The sequence below is a fragment of the Aspergillus terreus genome, genomic scaffold (assembly GCF_000149615.1).
Source record: "Aspergillus terreus NIH2624 scaffold_17 genomic scaffold, whole genome shotgun sequence".
Lineage (NCBI taxonomy): Eukaryota > Fungi > Ascomycota > Eurotiomycetes > Eurotiales > Aspergillaceae > Aspergillus > Aspergillus terreus.
Window position 1 is genome coordinate 373,594 of NT_165940.1, and position 19,531 is coordinate 393,124.

The 19,531-nt window shown below is 51.1% G+C and overlaps 5 protein-coding genes across 5 annotated transcripts; 3 read left to right on the forward strand and 2 right to left on the reverse strand.

Moving 5' to 3' along the window:
• Nucleotides 1-738: 738 nt before the first annotated feature.
• ATEG_10358 (putative C6 transcription factor) lies at nucleotides 739-4,020 on the forward strand (the record flags this gene model as incomplete). Its single annotated transcript, XM_001218705.1, has 6 exons — nucleotides 739-1,326; nucleotides 1,382-2,989; nucleotides 3,037-3,123; nucleotides 3,354-3,373; nucleotides 3,478-3,770; nucleotides 3,821-4,020. The coding sequence occupies 6 exons, from the start codon at nucleotides 739-741 to the stop codon at nucleotides 4,018-4,020; spliced, it is 2,796 nt and encodes a 931-aa protein (XP_001218706.1).
• A 1,291-nt stretch (nucleotides 4,021-5,311) lies between these two features.
• On the reverse strand, nucleotides 5,312-7,621 carry ATEG_10359 (HET domain-containing protein; the record flags this gene model as incomplete). Its single annotated transcript, XM_001218706.1, has 1 exon — nucleotides 5,312-7,621. The coding sequence occupies one exon, from the start codon at nucleotides 7,619-7,621 to the stop codon at nucleotides 5,312-5,314; it is 2,310 nt and encodes a 769-aa protein (XP_001218707.1).
• A 645-nt stretch (nucleotides 7,622-8,266) lies between these two features.
• On the reverse strand, nucleotides 8,267-10,956 carry ATEG_10360 (ATP-binding protein; the record flags this gene model as incomplete). The annotated part of the gene is made up of 2 exons (XM_001218707.1): nucleotides 8,267-9,283; nucleotides 9,343-10,956. 2 exons carry the CDS (start codon nucleotides 10,954-10,956, stop codon nucleotides 8,267-8,269), a joined length of 2,631 nt encoding a protein of 876 aa, XP_001218708.1.
• A 502-nt stretch (nucleotides 10,957-11,458) lies between these two features.
• Nucleotides 11,459-13,164, forward strand: ATEG_10361 (uncharacterized protein; the record flags this gene model as incomplete). Its single annotated transcript, XM_001218708.1, has 3 exons — nucleotides 11,459-11,511; nucleotides 11,578-11,884; nucleotides 11,938-13,164. 3 exons carry the CDS (start codon nucleotides 11,459-11,461, stop codon nucleotides 13,162-13,164), a joined length of 1,587 nt encoding a protein of 528 aa, XP_001218709.1.
• A 2,885-nt stretch (nucleotides 13,165-16,049) lies between these two features.
• Nucleotides 16,050-19,196, forward strand: ATEG_10362 (uncharacterized protein; the record flags this gene model as incomplete). The annotated part of the gene is made up of 4 exons (XM_001218709.1): nucleotides 16,050-17,315; nucleotides 17,607-17,768; nucleotides 18,015-18,734; nucleotides 18,936-19,196. The coding sequence occupies 4 exons, from the start codon at nucleotides 16,050-16,052 to the stop codon at nucleotides 19,194-19,196; spliced, it is 2,409 nt and encodes an 802-aa protein (XP_001218710.1).
• Nucleotides 19,197-19,531: the final 335 nt, after the last annotated feature.

Sequence of the window (19,531 nt, forward strand, 5' to 3'; positions counted from 1 at the left end):
ATTTGTGCAATTTCGTATAGCTCTCCACATTCTGAGTGTGGAGAGATGGAGAAGTCGGGGTAAGCTTCATGGAGGAATTATTCCCCGTTGCCCTAGTAGGCAATATTCCACCAATAATGTTGGTCATGTCTCTTCACAAACGGCTTCGTAGCTCAAAGGATATATTCTAAGGGAAATCATCTGCCGGTGTGAGTAGTTGATATATACCACTCAGTTGTAACGCGGATATATGGGACATCTCTCCATGTAAGCATGCTTGGCAATTAGCGCACAGTCAGATATATATGCGGAGGTCGTCAGTCAATGCCCAGATTCGATCCGCATAGCAATCCTTAGATACACACGGAGAAGCCGTTCTAGTCTGTATAGAAGAGAGTGTCTTTACTTGAACAGTGCAAGTCAGTCAGAATGAATCATGCTGTCTGTGGCATTGACATTCGGAGATGGATCTAAGATATCTCCGAGGCGGAGATACCGAGATCCCCTAAAGCGGTAACTCCGCTCGGAGACAACGTCATCGTCTCCCGCGACTTTTCTTATCAGATCCTCCATCAGCTCAGCTCAGCTCATCTCATCTTCAACCTTTGTGAATCTCCAGGCACCAGCAATCTCGCTATAAACCTCACTGCTACCTGTCTGTATACCAAAAGCACCTCAATCTTTGATCCTTGGCCCATTCGTCTTGGACAACGACAGTCAGGACATGCGCATCGCGGCATAGACCCACGAGACGGTTCAATGGATGACGATGAGATAATATCCAATGGCCCAGGGCCAGATCCTCCCAAATCGCCGCCTCGTCGTCGCAGGCCCGCGCTCTCCTGTACCATCTGCAGACGTCGCAAGCTCAAATGCGACCGCGCCTTACCCTGCGGACAATGCGTGAAGTCGAGGACCACAGATTCATGCGTATACACCGGTCCTCCAGGAAATCCGGCCTCCGGTCCGAGTCGCCTTGCAAGTACACCTCCAGATATCCACCGTGCATCTAGCAGTCGCCAGAGTCCCGCTCGAGGCGGCCTCTACGTCTTCGACTCAAAGCACCAGCCGGCCAACAAAATCACAAAACCGCGCTCCCAGCCAGACGAGTTGCAGGAACTGCGCCATCGCGTGCAGCTCCTCGAAAGTGCCCTCTCCAAAAAGAACCCGATTCATACCCCCGACAGCTCGGCTTATGATGCCCTATCGACAACGGGCCTGGGAATGGCCGAACAGCAGTGTCTGACTGACGACGTGAAGGACCTCCCAGGCAGAGCGTGTTTTCGGGGTAAGAATGGAAAAACCCGTTTCTGTGGCCGTACATACTATGGATTGTCGGTGGCCTTCGTGAGTCGTCTTCGTTCTGGTCTCTCATGGTGTAACTACTAACGCAGGTACCTAGTTTAAGGACATCCTGGGTTTCCTGAACGGTCGGCGCAAACTCAAACGCAAGGACTCAGAATATCATAACTTGAAGAGGCTCAAACGGGAGATGTGGTCTTTTCAAAAGCAGGACCATCAAATTGCCTACCGCGAAAAGGCGTTCCAGCTCCAAGATATGATCCCGCATCGGAGGGTTGCTGACGAACTGGTGGATTTGTATCTATCTACATTCGAAACCACTTACCGGATCCTGCATGTGCCAACATTTCTCGAACAGTACCAAGCCTACTGGTCTGATCCGGGAACCCCTGATATGGTCTTTATCGCCAAACTCCTCGCGCTCATGGCAGCCAGTAGCTGCTTTTTCGGTCCCACCACCAGGCTCAATGAGAAGGAAACGCTACACAGTGCTGCGACGGGATGGATCCTGGCTGTTCAGTCGTGGATCGCGTCGACCTTTGTCAGCTCCGCTATCAACTTTGACCTATTGCAGATTCAGTGCATCCTAATGATCGCACGACAGTCAGATGCAGCTGATGGCGACCTCGTCTGGATATCCTGCGGCTCGGTGTTTCGCTCGGCCCTGACCTTAGGTCTGCATCGCAGTCCATCTCGATTTACCAAGGTGACAAAGTTCTGGGCCGAAATGCGCCGGCGACTGTGGGCCACCATCCTCGAGTTGGAATTGCAATCCTCGATGGATGGAGGGATGCCGTCCTGTCTGGACCTGGACGAGTTTGATTGCGAGCCACCGTCTGGCTATGACGATGCGGACTTGACTGAGGACATGACCGAGTATCCTATCCCTAAGAACCCGGGGCAGGCGACACGAAGCACGTTCCAGGCCCTTCTGGCTCGATCACTGCCACTGAGAGCGCGCATCGCAAAAAAAGTCAACAGCCTGCGATTCTCCATCCCGTACGATGATGCATTGCGCTCCAGTGAACAACTAGTGCAGTACTTGAATGAAGGCCTGGCTGTGTTTCCTGACCGCGGGGGGATTCAGGCCACACCACCCGGACATATGACTTTTGCGAGGTCCTTCTTTGTGTTTCTGATGCGGCGATTCCTGCTGGCGCTGCATAGGCCGTTCGCTCTCAGCGTCCTCCAGTCGCCTAAGTTCTCCTATTCACGAAAAGTGTGTCTGGAGTCCTCGCTGGAGATGCTCTCCCAGCTAGAATCTCCTGTCGTCAGCCTACCAGAGGCTCAACCCTGTCCTCATCTGGGACAGATGGGAGGTGGAATGTTCCGGGACGAGTTCTTCCATGCAGCCATCACTGTTTGTGTGGAACTCTCGCTCCAAACAACCGAGTTCACCCCGTCGCGGTCCGCCTCTGATCAGTTGTACCCACTCAATGCGCTGAATGACCTGGTCCTGTCGCAGCGGGAGGTTCTCGTCCGCACCGTTGAGCGGACTATTGACACCCTTGGCAGTCGAATGACCCCCAAGGGAGCCGGGTTCAAGTCATTCCTTTTCCTCAGTATTATCTTTGCCGCCGTTAAGGCGCGATTCAACGGCGAGGATCCTGGCCCAAAAATTGAGGAGGCTGGGACGAAGGCCATCCGGGCTTGCGAGAAGTTGATCCGGGGAGGGACTTGGGCGGACACCCAAGAGCATAACTCAATGGTGAGTTTGGTATCTTCCTTTTGTACTAGAAATCACTGACTCTTCAGTCTTCTGCTTTGGCGACCTCAATCGGTACTCCCTCTTTAGGGTTCGATGCCGGGTCTCTGTCTTCTGTCGACATTGCCAACATATCGGTAGGATCCTCGCTTTAATACGCTTGTGCAGTAACTAATGCGTACAGCCTCTCGACTTTGGAAATCTAATGGATGCACCCGATTATGGACTTCCGGATCTTTGGGACGCCGACTTTCTAGCCGGGCTTTGAAGCTCACGGATATTTATCATTTCCTCAATAGGAAACGTACCGCGGTCCTTGGTTCCCGACTATGATGTAATAGCTGTCGATCCCCCTTCCCTTATTTAGGACCCCGGACGCCTGCGTTTGTACGGTGTATCCTGCAGGTCCTTTCAAACCCCTATCTCAATATACTCATACCATGTCGTAAGTAACCTCTAGCATGTACATATCCAGACTAACTGATGGACAGCTCCGTCCTGACCACCCTCGGCCTCCGGGCCGCCCCTGGCCACGCAATTCCCAACTACGGGGCCGCCTATATCATCGCCAACTGGTTCCTCGCCAACCTCGCCTTCAGCCCTCGGGGCCCGAAGATGCGTCTGGGCCTGGACAACAACGTCGCCCCGCGCGAAGACCTCACCAAAGCCGGCGAGGCGGCCGTGGCCTCGGGCCGGATCAGCCGCAAGACCCTCGACCGGCTGAAGCGGCAGGAAGCGGCGCATCTCAACGCCATGGAGGGGTATCCGTTTTTTGTTGCGGGAGGTATGTGCACACTTGTTGGGTTGGTTGAGAGGTGAGGCTGATGTGTGTAGTGCTCCTCGCTATGTATGCAGGCGTGCCGAACGAGACGATCAACAAGATCGGGGTCTGGTACACGGCTTCGCGGCTGGCTCATGCCGTGGCTTATATCTATACCGAGTCGCGGGCGTGGAGTTTCCTGCGGTCGGTTGCGTGGTGGTCGGCGAATGCGAGCTGCATCACGGCCGCTGTGTTGGCGGGGAAGAAGCTGTAAATAGCCGAGATATGCCAGCGCTCTTCGATCTGTCGGATCTAAGGTTAAGGAGATACCACAGACTTGTACCATGAGTATGCCAATGACATTGTGGACTTCGGGTCCTGAAATGCAGATCAGACGCAATATAGTGGTTGAGAGCAGTGATTCTAAGGCACAAACATTTGTACTAGCCGCGCAGCTCCGGACCTTACACAACCTTTATAATGACTAGCACTTGCATAATATCTTGCTCTACGTGACCCAGTTCCGTTCCTTTCAGTGGCGAATGCCTTATACAAGCCTGTCACGTCCCGTGATACTAAATACCTGGTACCTAGGTGCTTACGGGGGTACACTCAAGACTCCACTCCGTCTGCAACTCCTTACCACCTACGACTTCGGATGCAGGCGCTTCCTCTGATCTGTCTCTCAATCTCCAAACAAAATGGTCAGAAAGAAAAGGTTGGAAGAATACAGTCGCCACGATTGCATTTCAGTACTCTAAACTATACTAGACCAGGAAAATCAGCGAAATACCAGCTCCTCCTCGTGGCCTCTCGTACTGATCTTCCGAACGTCTCACGACCTGTCGACATCCTTCTGGCCCACCAGTGGGATGAAACAGGTCTCAATATGCGGCAGTTACGGCCTGGCCTCCTTGGCTTGTCCGATTTTCGAAACCATATCGCTGCAGCACTCATCCCCTCCACTATTTGGAACAATCCAGAACTAAGGTTCTTAAAACAATTCAACGGAACTCGGTTCTTTGAGCAGCTTGGAAAAAACGGAGCACCAGATTAGGGATAATACATGGGAGGAAAAGGATATTTTGAAGACCGTTGCCATTGAGGAATGTGGGTGGACGGATGAGAGTCTGGAGAACGTCACCGACAGCTGTGAGTCTTTGGAACTTCGTGATTTGATTGAAAGGCAATTCAATCATCTTGTTCATTGCGAGAAAGAGCGATGATTGGCCCCAGACTGTGACTATTCCACCGTGGCTGTGATTCGACGAGATAACCAGTGATCACAGTGACCATATGGAGCCGGTCTAGTTTTATGTGGTCATGCCCAGGTATTTCCCAATATGTACTGTGAATCAGGGCTCGATGAAATAGATGTGGGTTTTGTATGCAGTTCATTCCGTATGGATCAGAGTCATTGGAAATCAATCTGCTGCTCATCTTATGTTGACCCACACATATTTTTCGGACGTTATTTATAACAACCAGTCTTTCTCTGAATCATAGAGCATATCTAAGTGATCGTCGAAGCCTTACAGTATTTTCCCTCTGTATGAGTTACAGTTCTATGATATCGCGAAGAAAACCGTATCGCAAGCCTCATCCATAGCCTCTTCTGCTTCCATCAACCCGTGCACATAACATTCACCCACAAGTGTGTAACGCACATCCCGTTGTGGATCTCGTCCCGGAAGAAGAAGAAGTCGTTGCATCTGTGACGACCAGTATGCAAGTGACCACTTGGACACTTCCTTGTTTTCATGTAGCCGAAGCACATACGGAACGGTAGCACCGTCGAAAATACAGACCAGATCGCCTGGCTGAGCGCGTCTGGGAGCCCACCCTAAGCGGCCATGGGTGGTGGAACAGAATCTCTTGCACATCACACCGCCCCAATATCTCGCCATCAGGGTTCTGATTTCTATATGCGTTTCCTGCTCTATGCGTCTTTGTCGCCGAGACAGGGTCATTCCAGAATCGAAAGGTAAACGGTTTGGCAACTGTGCTTGGGTCAATCGATCCGCCGAGGATCCAGGCAGCGGTGGCCATGCTTGCTTCCCGTCTCGTACTTTGTCGAGCAAGTGGAAGTACAGGGAGAAGGCCCTATAGATCGTATCATCCGGCAAGCTGAAGCCTCTGAAGTCTCGATTGCGGATCATTGTTCTATAGAACTCCTTAAAACGTTCTGGTTCCATCACCCCCGTCGCCCCAGATGCGATGTGCTTGCAGTTTTCCATCCACACCACGTCTGTCACCGCATGAGGAGGCAGATTACTGGGACAGAAGCGATCGATTGCTTGCTGCGCTTCGAGGAGATCATCTACAATGAGACGAGTATGTAATATCCGCTGTCTGTATGCTAACCATCGTAGGATTTGACGGACGCGCCCTCTCGATTCGACGTTCTTCTCGCAGTATGTGAGCAGATCGAAGCGTGTGACCGCAAGGTCGGCCAACTTGTCAACGATTCGGCCTTTGATATGTAACACGCGGGGCTCGCTCGGAATCCAGAGCAAGGAAGGCGATGATGTGGGATGTGATGCTTGATAAGCACATGGGACCATGGAGAGAACATGGTATTCGTTCACCATCATGGTGCGTGTCCAGTCGGCTACCCATGACGGTAATGCTCCTTTCTGGGTAAGATCCGGAAGACCAGCAAATGAGAGGTACCGAATATTGTTCTTTCTCAGTAGACACCAGCGGGCATATCTAGTATACACCTCCTCCACCGATGCGTTGTAATCTGGTGTGAGCTCCCAGTCACTGGCGTCGTGGTCCGACGTCACACCTAGGAGACCATAAATGTGGTCGCGCGGGTCTGTCGCGGCCCTGTAACTCAGAACATTGACGACAGCATCGAACAAACTCTCAATATGGGCTTGAGAGCTGCTTTGGATACCTAACCTGGCGTAACTGTGAGGTTCAAATACGTCTTGCGTGGATGAGAGGAGTTCCTGGCCAAAAGGTGAGCCCAGGACTTCCATAAGCGGGTTGAGAAAAGAGTCCGCAGATATGCTCGCATGGCCATGAACTATCGTAACTTTCCGGGCTCTGATAAACTCTTGATATGTCCACACGCGGCGAGGCCACGGATGGCGTAGCAAGGCCATAATCGATTTCCAGTCATATTTCCGCAGCTCTCGCACATCCTTTCGATTTAGGTCTGCGAGATATGGCCAGTTCACTGCCCGTAGAAGCTGTTTTTGAAGCGGGTTGCTTCTATAGACCCAGGATGACCTCTTGAGATAACTGTCAATCTCTTGAAGAGCGTTAAAGGCGTTCTCGGTCGCTGGGCTAGGGCTTCCGAGCCACACCAGTACTTGGCGAGTGCAACTGTAGATGTCGCCCATGATCCGAATCTGTTTCCCCTTTTCCACTGCATCTCTCTGATTAATGCAAATTGCATCGGCCCATAAACATCGCTCCGTGTCTGGTCGCCGTAGGGCGTGTAGGGCTTCGTACAGGCTCTCACGAACGCGCACTTGCTTCCCTTCACAGTATATGTATTTCTCCGGAGTTGGGTCACCCCAGACGTAGGAAAGCGCTTCGTACGATGGACCTTGTTTTAACGAGACATGCTGCAAGCGGACATGGATAGGATCAGAATCTTTGCCAACCCCAAGTACCAAGAGGCGGATTTCGTCTGCGCGTTGTAGCGGCGAGTATAACGGCTGCAGGCGCCCTTCATCCCCCCGATGATAAACCGACTGAATATAACCAAACACTTCTTTTTTATTTGTGTATAGCTTGTAAGATCCCCATATCATGACTCCCGCCCCGATAGCGGTGGATGAGATCATTAACGCCAGCAAAATCTTGGTAAGCCGGCCGCTGCCTCTGTTCGACGGACGGTCCGTTGTCATATTCTGCATTTTCTGCCGAGGTTTCCCTCTGTGCAACCCAGTGGAATAGAGGCTACGTTGCGAGAGCCCGCCTGTCAAACATCTTCGATAGGGAAACAACGGCATCATGACTTTGTGTAAAAGCAAGGGAGTACCCTTGAGAAGATTCATCAACCGGAGGTGCTGCTTATTCTGTTATTATATGAGTAGACGCTAGTAGGCATTCAGCCAGCCACAGCTCAATCTCCAGCCAATAGAGAAGAATGCAGTTCTCAAGTGCGAGGGTACCTCAAGGGGTGCCTCTTAATCTTAGTCTGAGGTACTTTGCTATATCGAAGGCTCCAATTGACGTGGCGATTTCCGATACTATCGTATGTTGTATAACAACTAGCTAGTGAAAATGCGGATACTGATAATACCTACCGCAAGCTACCGTTTACCGTTCATGGAACAGTTGCAGGATAGTATGTTGTATTACTAGCTGACAGGCGCTGGAGAATGAACACTGAATAATATGTGCGTACAACGAGCTCCCAATGACATCGCATTAGCAGAAAGCAGTGACTAGTATCCTGTTCGTAGCTAACATCCAAGTTAATGAGAATTGGCTGGATAATGCAACTAGTTCTTGCATGTACAGGAAACCATGTCTGTCATCCACCAGGTGGGATCAGTTCACCGTATTCCACCATCCTTTGCGAGTTCATTTTCCGAGAAACCCCGGAGGTCATGGAGATACGTTCCGAAACGCCCGGAGATTTCAATCACGTCCTTCAGATGCTCAAAGGTGAGGGTCGTCTTCTTCCATTTGGCGTATTGTCTAGCCGTGGTAATAACGTTCCTGATTTGGCGCCCATTCAGTTTTTCCTTTTTCAACACATCCAGATTCTCACGCAGATTCGCAAAGTCAATATCTTCATCAAGATTCTCGAGTCGGTCGATGAAGGTTTGCCAGATCTGATGCCTTTGGCGGGGGCCCAGGTCGGGATAATGCAGGGCCAGCTGAATGCGCGAGATGAAGGCTTCGTCGAAGGTCCCAACCCGATTGCTCGTCAAAATAAGGATTCCTTCGTAGTACTCTAGCACGCGTAGGAAAACAGAGACAAGCGCATTGCGCTTGAGGTCTTCCAGGCTTCGCTGCTCGAGGAAGACGTCTGCTTCGTCGAGTAGAACAACACAGTCCCAGATCCGTCCGAGGTGCAGGACAGAATCCAGGTATTTTTCGACGTCCTCCGCCTTAGTGCCGACATCGCCACAAGTTACACGGTAAAGGGGCTTCTTGGCTATTTCTGCGACTCCCTCGGCCGTCAGAGTCTTTCCGGTCCCCGGTCCGCCATGGAATAATAAGACCAAGCCGTTCCCCTTGCCGCTGATCAGGTCCGTTGATTTCTCTTCCTCTAACTGACTGACGACAAGGGCCTCGATAAGGCTTTTGGCTTTGTTTTCGATGACGAGGGAATGGAACGCTTCGCGGTTCCATTTCACGTCAAAGATACGGTCGACGGCAAGATCATGCCAGGCTTTTCGACGGAGGTTGTATCCCTTGATGAGGGGCGGGAGGAGATATTGAAAGCGTTCATCGTCCCTGATCACGTCCAAGCTGAGGTCGTCGGACGTTCGTCCTCTCGAAATGGCATTATGAGGGTGAAGCGTGCGGAACGTGCGCATATCAATCATGTATCGGTCATCTGTCTGTTGATTTCAGCGTTTGATATTTCCAATCGACTATATAAGAGTAGGAAATGGCCTACCATTCTGCTAAATTCGTCATCATCTCCAGGCTGGTAAGAAATGAGGTTTTTCGCCCGACATTTCCAGAAATTTGATCCTCGCCGTTGAAGGAGATCGGAGAGTTCCTTCGGCGCATGCCGAAGAGGAAAGACATTTAAGTTGGCAATTGCGCTGGCTTGGTGAAGAGAGTCGGCAGACATCTCAATTGTCAACAGCTTTTGTTTCCAGTAAAAGCAGCCGTCGAATTCCAGGGTCTTACCCATCAATGTGCAGGTATAGACCAGATTAGACTGCCGCGTCCAGGAACCACTCGCATGGTTCAATATGGCTGGCTCATCAATCAGTCCTCCTGCAGCGCCAAATTCATGTCCAAATCCCTCGCGGGAATGAGAACAGTCAATGATAGTTTTCCTGTCCGAAGAGGTGGAAATGGAGGGTGTTTCTCGCATTGAGGACGACCAAGATTCTGCGATAAAACCCGTGTGATACTTTCCCTCCCTTACGATTAGCACATCACCGGGTTTAGTCAAGTATGGGATATAGGCTGGCGCCATGTTGTCTTTCTTCAACAGGTCATCTGCCTCATGATACTCATGCCCAAATGCATACTTCACGTACCCCAAGAGAAGATCCAGCTGCTTTAAAACATCGAGGGCCAGAAGGGACCGGATATCCTCTAGATCGTTCCGGCTATGGTAGATGAAAAGGTACGGCGCGTCAAGCTCGCCCGTGTCCAGATACTCGTCAAGGATCTTCCAGAATTCGGGTTTTCGCTCTAGAACCATTTCTAGAGCCTGCTTTAGCTTTTTTTCGACCGGAAAAATGCTTTCAGCAAGTGGGGGTGGGAGATGGAGTTGGTCAACCGGCTGGGAGCAAGATTGTGCCTTTTTGCCGTCAAGAAGAATGGTCTTAGGATAAGTTCGAAAGACCACAAATGATATGTCGGGGTGTCTTATTAGGTAAAGCTCGAGATTGCTGACTCGGTTCCGGCATCGCAAATGAGCAGTATCTCCCTTGTTCCTGATTATCTCTGGTACGTCTTCAAACGGGATGTTGTCATTTGAAGACTCCTCGGAATTGTCGTCCTGGAGGCGATAAAGAACTTGAATTCGCGGAGGCTTGCATCTCTGCTTCGCCACCACAGAGGATTGGAGCTCTGATTCCAATTCAACGACCCGATTGTGTAATCGACGTACTTCGTCGGTAACGTCATTTGCGTTGCTATGATGTCCCGATCGTGCAGTATCGTCAGCAGCTCTGAACGATGAGCTCCCAGTAGCTGGATTATAAGTTGCCTGAAAATTGGAGCTAGAGTCCTCATCTAATGCCAATTTCGACGGAAGATACCGGTTTTCTGTTGACTTTCTGGCACCCTTGGGGGCCCGACGGTCAAATGGGGCTGGAACTCGCAAGCCCCTATTCTCCATCCCTTCTGGGAAAATTTCAGATGACTTTGCGAGATTAAACGCAGAGAGATCGGGCATATTTAGACTGGCCCACGCGGAGGGGTCATCAGGCGAAGGTGGTGCCCTATATAACTTGTCTTTCTCGTGTGAGTCGTCGTTGCCCGAGGTTACATCCTGTGCTAGGAAGCCAGGCGGGTCGACTGGGTTCTCTGGACCGGCAACAGCCATGAGCTTGCGCCTCTTGATGTCGCTCCCTTCGCTATGGTCATCTGTGATGGTCATATGGGGGTATGCTACTCGCCCTCCCTGAGAGCTTGGACCCGTGGACATTGAAAGAGGAGAGCAGATATGTGGCCATCGGGGTGAAGGTGTAGGCATCGGCCTGGCCTGACCGACTTGCGTGGGCGGGGGAACACGAAGACTATTGTCACCGACCGTTGAGCCAGTGCGCTTCTTCTCGGAATTAGGCATCTTTTAGGGCTGGGAAGATGACAGGGACAACCAAGAACGCACAGTCCACGACGTGAAAGGAGTTGAAAGGGCAAGATTGAGCAGCCTGGCGATGAGGCTGAGTCTTAGCGCCCAGCTGCATCCATGCCTATAACATCACGTGAATGGGGCTGGGCGTCTAGCTGATTCAAACAAGATGATGCCGTGGGTACTGACTGTTTCATTTCGAGTACACCGAATAGCACGATAGAATCACCCCCGGGTCCCTATATTGAACATGATGGAAGGTGACCTGCCAACAACAGCTCTCTCCCATTGGTATTCCGGAGAGCGGTAAGTGTTGAGCTGTTTCACATCGACCTACTATGTCTTTGTGCGCTGACACTTCCCAAGCTCCAGAGACTTCGAGGACGCCGAGGTTGCTTTCGAGAAAGCGCGAGCCCTGTTTGAATCACAAGGCACTCAGGATTCCCGCAAAAAGGGCCGACTTCATGCCTTGAAAACAACGACCATGGAAGACCTCCTGAAGGCGGTGAAAAAAGCACAGGAAGAATGTCATGGGCGACGGACGGACTCAGCTGTTGGACGATGCATGGTTCAACTAGCAGAAAGGATTCACTACTACGGAAACATCATGGACGTTCTCTCGCAGCATCATCCCGAGTTCACGGCCCTGGCCTGGGGTGCCATGAAGTTATTGGTTGGGGTATGTCATTCTTCCAGCCTGTGCAGTGTGCGAGAGTAATGTTGATATTCTAGGCAATTGTCGAGCATAAAAACACCGAGTTGACCATCGCAAACGGCCTCATAGACGTTGGGGATGCTCTATCTCGAGCCAAACTCGCTGTGTCCTTATATCCAACTTCATCAATCAAACGGATGTTTGCCACCCTCTATGCACACATCATTCAGTTTCTGCTACGGGCGCTAGAATGGTACGAAGAACGCCCGTGGAAACGAGCGATGCATGCTGTCACCAAGCCTGCAGCCCTGCGATACACGGACATCATCAACAATATCCACCAAACCACGGATAAAATCACGGCCCATGCGACGGCGGGCAGTCATGCGGAGCAGCGTGATATACATCGAAAGTTTCTTGCCATCCAAAAAATGATGGAACAGAATGCGTCATCGAGCACGGACGGCCTCACGAGGATCCTACAGGAGCTCCAAGACCTGAAAAATCTTCTCGCCGCCACGCGCGCAGAGCAAGTACAGATATCGCGCTCTGTGTTCAGTATTCAATCAACTCAAGCACTCCAGGTGATACAATCCCAGTGCAAAATTGATCACCAGAGCTGCCTACAAATTTCCATTGGACTTCGCAATCACCGTCGCTTCAGACAGAGGACCAAGATAACGCCCTTTTGGAAGACACCTCGACTACAATTATGGAATCAATCAGCTACGTCCTCACTCCTTCCAGTCAAAGTGCGAATTGCGGATAGAACGATTGCCCAAGACTTTTGTACCAACATTGTCGAGCAGCTTCTCAGGAGCAAAATAGCCAATATCTGGGTCCTGGTCCCCCAGAGAGATTGTTACCCTGTTATCGCCACACTCAAAAGCCTCATATATCAGACGGTAACCTGGATCGATGCAATGGGAGCGAAGGAAAGGATCCTACAATATCTGGATCAATTCAACCACGCAAGTACCGACGAGCATTTCCTGGACGTCCTGGCTGGACTCCTTCGTTCATTGCGGGTTGTATACATGATCGTGCAGCTGGACGCGATAGATCCACACTACGCACAAGGCTTTTTTTCCTGCATCCAGAGGCTGGCTAGAAAATTATCGGACGGTGATTCGGTTACCGTTCTGAGAATACTCGTCGTTAGTTGGAGTCCAAGAAGCGTACTGGGTGGGGAAGGACAAATGCAGCCTCTTCGGTTGTCCATGCAGGGTCGGTCTCGACGTCGAGGGCAATGGATGCCCAGTCAACCTCTTCATGTGCCGACAGGAATTCGTGACGGAGGATAAGCCGTGCGCCTGTGGTAGCCATGGTCAATTCCAATATATCAGAGTCATTCGTGGTGTTTCTTCTCTGCCTATTCAATACCTAGTGATCATCTCAGACGATCCGGGAATTATCCGGGTGTACTTATTGAGCGTTCAAGCATAGAGGGAGAGCTATCGAAGTTTACTTGTGTATATTTCATCTGATGATACTGATGTGGTCTTTGGCCTGGCCTTTGTCCTGTGCAGTGGTTATCTACTAATGTGTCACAAACATGTAGATAAATGCTGATTATCGATGTACTTCGTCGGTTATCTGTTGAATTGCATATATTTCTCGCACTCTTGGAATGGCGCTGTTCGTTAGCAATTCATTGTGCCATCACTGATTTCCCCATATGTCGGGGGCAGTATACCTGGTAGTTACCATAACAGCTCTCGTCACAATCGGCCTTTGCAATATGCTCCCTCACAACCCCAGCACACGTCCGCAACTCCCCCATCCGTCATCGGGGTTACCACACAATTGAAATTGTGCCTAGGTGTATAGTCATTTTGTTCATCAGTAGGTAGTATGTCTCTGGTCCCGACGCGTATGGCAATACATGAAGATCGTGCAACCGCTTCGCGAGACCGGTTGTGAAGTTTTGATAACTCCAATCTGCCCTTGGATGGAAAGTGAAGACTGTTTCTGCTTCGGAGCGAATGCCATGTAGCGATCCACGTGACTGGAAGCAAACATTCATGGAATGTGACCGCCCATTGAGCCTCCCTTGATCTACTTCACCCTCCGTTACTACGCATCCACATATCTACTATCACGGAACTTCGCGAAAAGATCTTCGAAACGACCGAGGCAAGGCGGCTTGTGGTCAAAGTACATACAGATCGACTCGATTCTCATGATTATCGTGTGTCAGCCAGCCAATTCATCAACGACATCTTCCCCGACTGGGAGAATGATGGTCGAATTCATTTCCTGGCCATAGAAATCAGGGAAGATCGCACCTTTATGGCCATCGATATCGACAACTCAGAGTACGACTTTGATACAGCACACGAGGTGAAAATCATTCTCCCTGTCCACGTCGTCTGGCAGCATAAGCGAAGGGGGTGGTTTCTTGTACGATGGCCTCAGGAAGATGAGCCTCTCGCTGCCAAAATAGCCGAACTGCACGATCTGAATGGTTTCGATGCCACCACGCCGTTTCTTGCGAATTATAATGAGCGTGTTGTGTATGAGAACCCGCGCTATCAGTCGTCAGCATCTACAGCTACAACTCCCCTTGGTAGACTTGCCTAGTCGGTTTTGGCTGGAGGCAGTCGTCATCGGTTTCAGGACACGCGAGAGATAAGAAGACTGGGTTACAGTGATCAAAGAAGGAGCAGGACACACGAATAAAACAAACAAGATACGACCAGGCTTTGGCGTACTGCGCTTTTTGACGATTGATAGACGCAGATGATGGTAAGTTCTCGCCCAAATCCCACCATTCTATATTGCAGGGAATTTCATTACTGACGTAACAGAGCCCATACTAGCCCACGTGGTTACAATCCAACCTTCTGCTAATACTAAGACACTCTGTTAGTTCAAAAATCCAGTGGAGAGTGATAGATCTGAGCTATCTTCTAGCAAGGAGGACTTTTTGGCACTCTGTGTACGCTCCCCCATCACACGAGCAGAGGCCTTAGACATATTAAGCTATGCCTATCTATCATTCAGCACACATTAAGCTAGCATTCCAGCCATGGGTATATCTCAAGACGACTCTGTGATCATGCCAATGCATGAGCATACGTAGAACGATAGTCGCAGGACTGTTCATTGGCTGATAGCTACCGGGGTGTGTAGACTTACCACTCTGCCATGCATATTTCACCTAAATCCTACGTGTTCCAGTTTGAATGGTGTCTGATGAAGCCACCCTACAGAAGTCTACATCGCTACAGAATAGTGGAAGCTACAAACCGAAATGCATATGCGATCTTACTTTGAACCAGCTTTTGAACCCGTGGAGAACCTGCTCCCCCGGTCGGTTTCCTGGGGCGAGATTCACGAGATACGGCCCAGTCGACACGGCCATCTAGTTCCCGGGCTCCCGACGTTTCACTGTGCTGATGTTCCATATCTTTCAAAGCTACCAAGGGGGAAAACAAGCAGCAAACGTGGTGACTGACGAGTATGTCGTGCTTCTTCGGACGGACCAAGCAATGATAAAGTATGAGAATATATAGCCAATAATATTCTCAACAATAGGAACGGTTTAGAACACAACGACGACTTGCATTGGTTCTGCTACCACCAAAGCTTTCAAGAATGTACAGGCAACAGATGTCAGGACAGGTGATGAGTGTGCATCCTTCAGATTAGGATTCAGAAAGAATGAGCCATCTGAATGGGCCGGAAAGCAGCACCGCAGGCGTCCCATTGACACATTATCGCCATACTCAGCCTAGCAAGAGCGCACAATGGCCACATGATGTATTGCTATCTAGTCTGGAAGTGGTCCGTTCCAGGACAAGGCTGCTGAAATGGGAGCCAAAAGTACGACCAAAACGCGCCATGCCTGCTTACGCAAGTGTCTAGTAACTGCAATGCACTGCGCCGCCAACATCTCCGAACGTCTCCGTGAAGCATGATCCAATCACCAAACATCACAACCACCGCAGCGCTTAGATGGTTGGAGAGGAAGACACTGTTTTATCAAGGCTAAAGCCGCCTCATCTCGCCTTGGTTTTTCAAACTACCTGTCGCCTGGCAAGGCTGACAGATGGCTGATGGTGTACACAACCGACCTATATCTATCAGCTTAACCGCTGTTACTTCCTCGGCCGTCCCATACTCTTCAACAAACTATACCACCACCAGGAATCACACACGAACACACTGAAAGTCTATTTACAAAATGGGCAGTATTGCGAATAACAACCAAAAGATCTGTTCTCACTTCGCGAAGCGTGGTTTTTGTCGCTACAACCCCTGCCGATTTGCTCATGTCCGCCAGAACAAGAACGACGCCCGTGGCCTGGCCGACAGGCACGAGAATTTCGGCAGGTTCGGCGAGCTAGCTCTCTGGAAGAAACAAGTCAACACTCAGAGAGGGGACCTAGGACCACTCTTCGCAAAGGCTAGAGCGCTCATCGAGACGGACGAAGGCACACTCCAGGACGTGATCCAGTGTCTCTCCACAGAGCACGGGCTGAAACGGATCCAGCAGCTGGTTCAGCGTGACTTCGATTCTCTCTCGACATCTGCGAAACGCAAGCTGTTTGTCCATCAGATGCTCCCCTTCATGGAGGCCATCACATACCCCGACGTCCTTGCCTCGCTGGTGATGGAACAAGCCGTGGCCACTATATACAACTGCCTGTATGGCGTGGGTGGTCGTCGGGCTGAGCCCTTTCTGAGGTTTTTGGCAAGTGCTGTGCGGCTGGAAATCGATAGTGAGGGTAACGCAGCATCCGCATACCTTGAGCAGAGTCTCCTCGTCTTCTGGAAGATAGTCGAGTTGAACTCTACCGCCTTCATCCAAGAACAGCTACAGCCAGTCGCCCAGCTTTTCGCAGATCTGTTCCTCACCCTCCATGCCCTGGGAAGCTCTGACTCTCTTCATCAGTCCCACGATTACCTAAACAAGCTGCAGCACCGACTTGACATCGGTCTTTCTTTGCCAAACGCAACGAAGACGCCAAAGCAGCCATCTACCCAAACACCCGTTGCATTTGTGACACAACAAGCGTCTCCTGGCGGGCGTCATGATAATGACCACGCGGATATTTGCCGGATCCAAATCATGCCGACATTTCAGGAGATCTTGTCGCCGCGTTCAGAGTATCTCCCCGTGAAAGACCCGCGCCAGTGGCATGTCAATGGACTTGCTGGGCTCTTGGACAGGAACTTTCGACTCCTACGAGAAGACACCATTGGTCAACTCAGAGATGCCATCCATGCCGAGCTCCGGCCGGTTGAGGACAAGGGGAACCGGTCTGCAAAAGGCCAAACAAGGACTTACGTGTACCGGGGGGTAGTCGTGCAGAGCCTGGACTTCCATCGTTTTGAAGGGCTGCAGTTTCTCGTCCGCTTTGCTCAGCCAAAGAGTATCCGCAATATGACGAGCAAAAAACGACAAGAATGGTGGCAACTGTCGAAACGTTTACAGTCAGACGCCTTCGTATGTCTTGTGGATCCGCGAGGGTCTGCAACCTTTTGCACGGTGGTTTCACCCGATCGCCGGAGCCTAAGACCTGGTGCGGACGAGAAGCAGCATGAGAAGGTAGCCGGCTCCCTTTCGGCTTAGCCAAATGTGGCCTCAGTTGTTTTGTAGTTGGTTGAGCCTAGCGAGGCTAGCTGGCAGTACATCCTCGACTGCTATGCATCCCAAGGCAATACGTCACCCATCTCGCTTGTGGAATTCCCTGGTGTTCTCTTGCCGTCATTTTAACCGACCCTACTTGCTCTCCAGGGGATGAAGAGAGCTGCAGATGTTCCCATGTCGGAATTCCTTGTTCCCAGGGATGAGGAGACGACTTCTATGTTGGCCGACGTGCCGCCCCCTATCTACGCGACCGCCCAAGGATTTAGCTTCGACTTAAAATGCCTTATGGAGGATGGGTCCAGCCTAAAAGTGGATAGCTCTCGACCTGTTGATCTGGAAAGATTTTAGCAAGGTTCCACACTCGATGATGCCTAGGCTTTAGCTCTGGTCCACTCTCTACAGCGGAAGATTGGACTGATTTAAGGCCCGCCAGGGACTGGGAAAAGTTACACCGGAGTCGCTTTGATCAAGGTCTTGCTGGCTAATAAGGCCATCGTCAGAAAAGGACTCGGTCCAATTATATGTGTCTGCTATACGAACCATGCCCTTGACCAGCTCCTGGAGGACCTGCTGGATCATAAGATCACATCGCAAATCATTCGTATCGGGTCGCAATCTAAGTCGGAGCGCTTGCAACCGTTGAATCTCCGCACTGTCGCTCGAGGAGTTGAGAAGACGCGTCCGGAGAAGCAATCACAATGTCGACTGCACGAAACGCTGGACGAGCATGAGCGTCAATTCCACAAGCTCAGGTTGAACTCAACCGGCTCACCCCACAGTGTGAAGTACTACATCGAACGACACCAACGGGTGCACTATAGTCAGCTCTTTGGAAAAAATAAAGAAGGGTTCCAGAGGAAAACACATGGAGGTCCCGTCAACACGATACAGTCGTGGCTAAGGGGCGGCGAGCAGAGTAGAGCCCCGTCCCGTTCTGTGGAAGAGCTTGCAAGCGTCCATGTCGATATGATGACAGCCCCTGAACGCAAAGCACTCTATAATTACTGGGTGGAGCAACACAGAACGGACACCCATCTCCGGGCGCAGGCGGTTCTCTCTGACCACATGGATACCAAGGCTTCCTGGGACAGAATCAGGGATCAAACGGATTTGCGGTGTCTTAGGGCGGCGGACGTTATCGGAGTGACTACAATAGGCCTCGCCCGCAATCTCAAGATGCTCCGCAGACTGCCGTCCAAGGTCCTTGTATGCGAGGAAGCCGGGGAGGTGTTGGAGGCGCATATGCTCACTTCGCTGTTGCCATCTCTGGAGCAGGTAGTCCTCATCGGCGATCACCAACAGCTCCGGCCTCAGATTCAAAACTATGGCCTTTCCCGGGAGAGCACAGCGGGACGACAGTACTCGTTGGACACGTCGCTATTTGAACGGCTTGTAGAACCTGATGATGGCGTCGGCGTCCAGATCCCGTTCTGCACCTTGGAAACGCAGCGACGAATGCACCCATCAATATCCTAGCTCATCCGTGATACATTGTACCCGCGCCTACAAGATGCACCATCCGTGCTCGGATATCCCGAGGTAACAGGAATGCGAAAGAGGCTTTTCTGGCTTGACCACCGTGCACCAGAGGGCAATGCTTCGGATGAGGAAGCTATGGCAGCGTCCCACTGGAATGATTACGAGATACAACTGACAGTTGCTCTGGTTAATTATCTTCTTCGCCAGGGAACTTACCAAAGCGGCGATATTGCTGTTCTGACGCCTTATCTGGGCTAACTTCATCGGATCCGACGCAAACTGAGCGAGTCCTTCATCATCACCGTTGGAGAAAGAGACCAGGAAGACCTGGCTAACGCTGGCTTTGTCGATGAGCCGCGCATGGAAAGGCCGGCGCTCTCTAAATCAACCCTTCTCCATGCGCTAAGGGTAGCAATAGTCGACAACTTTCAGGGCGAGGAGGCCAAAGTGGTGGTGATTTCGCTGGTCCGAAGTAACAGCCAGAATCGGTGTGGCTTCCTGCGTACGCCTAACAGGATTAATGTGTTACTGTCCCGTGCACAACACGGCATGTATCTCATCGGGAACTCAGCAACCTCCCGAAATGTTGATAT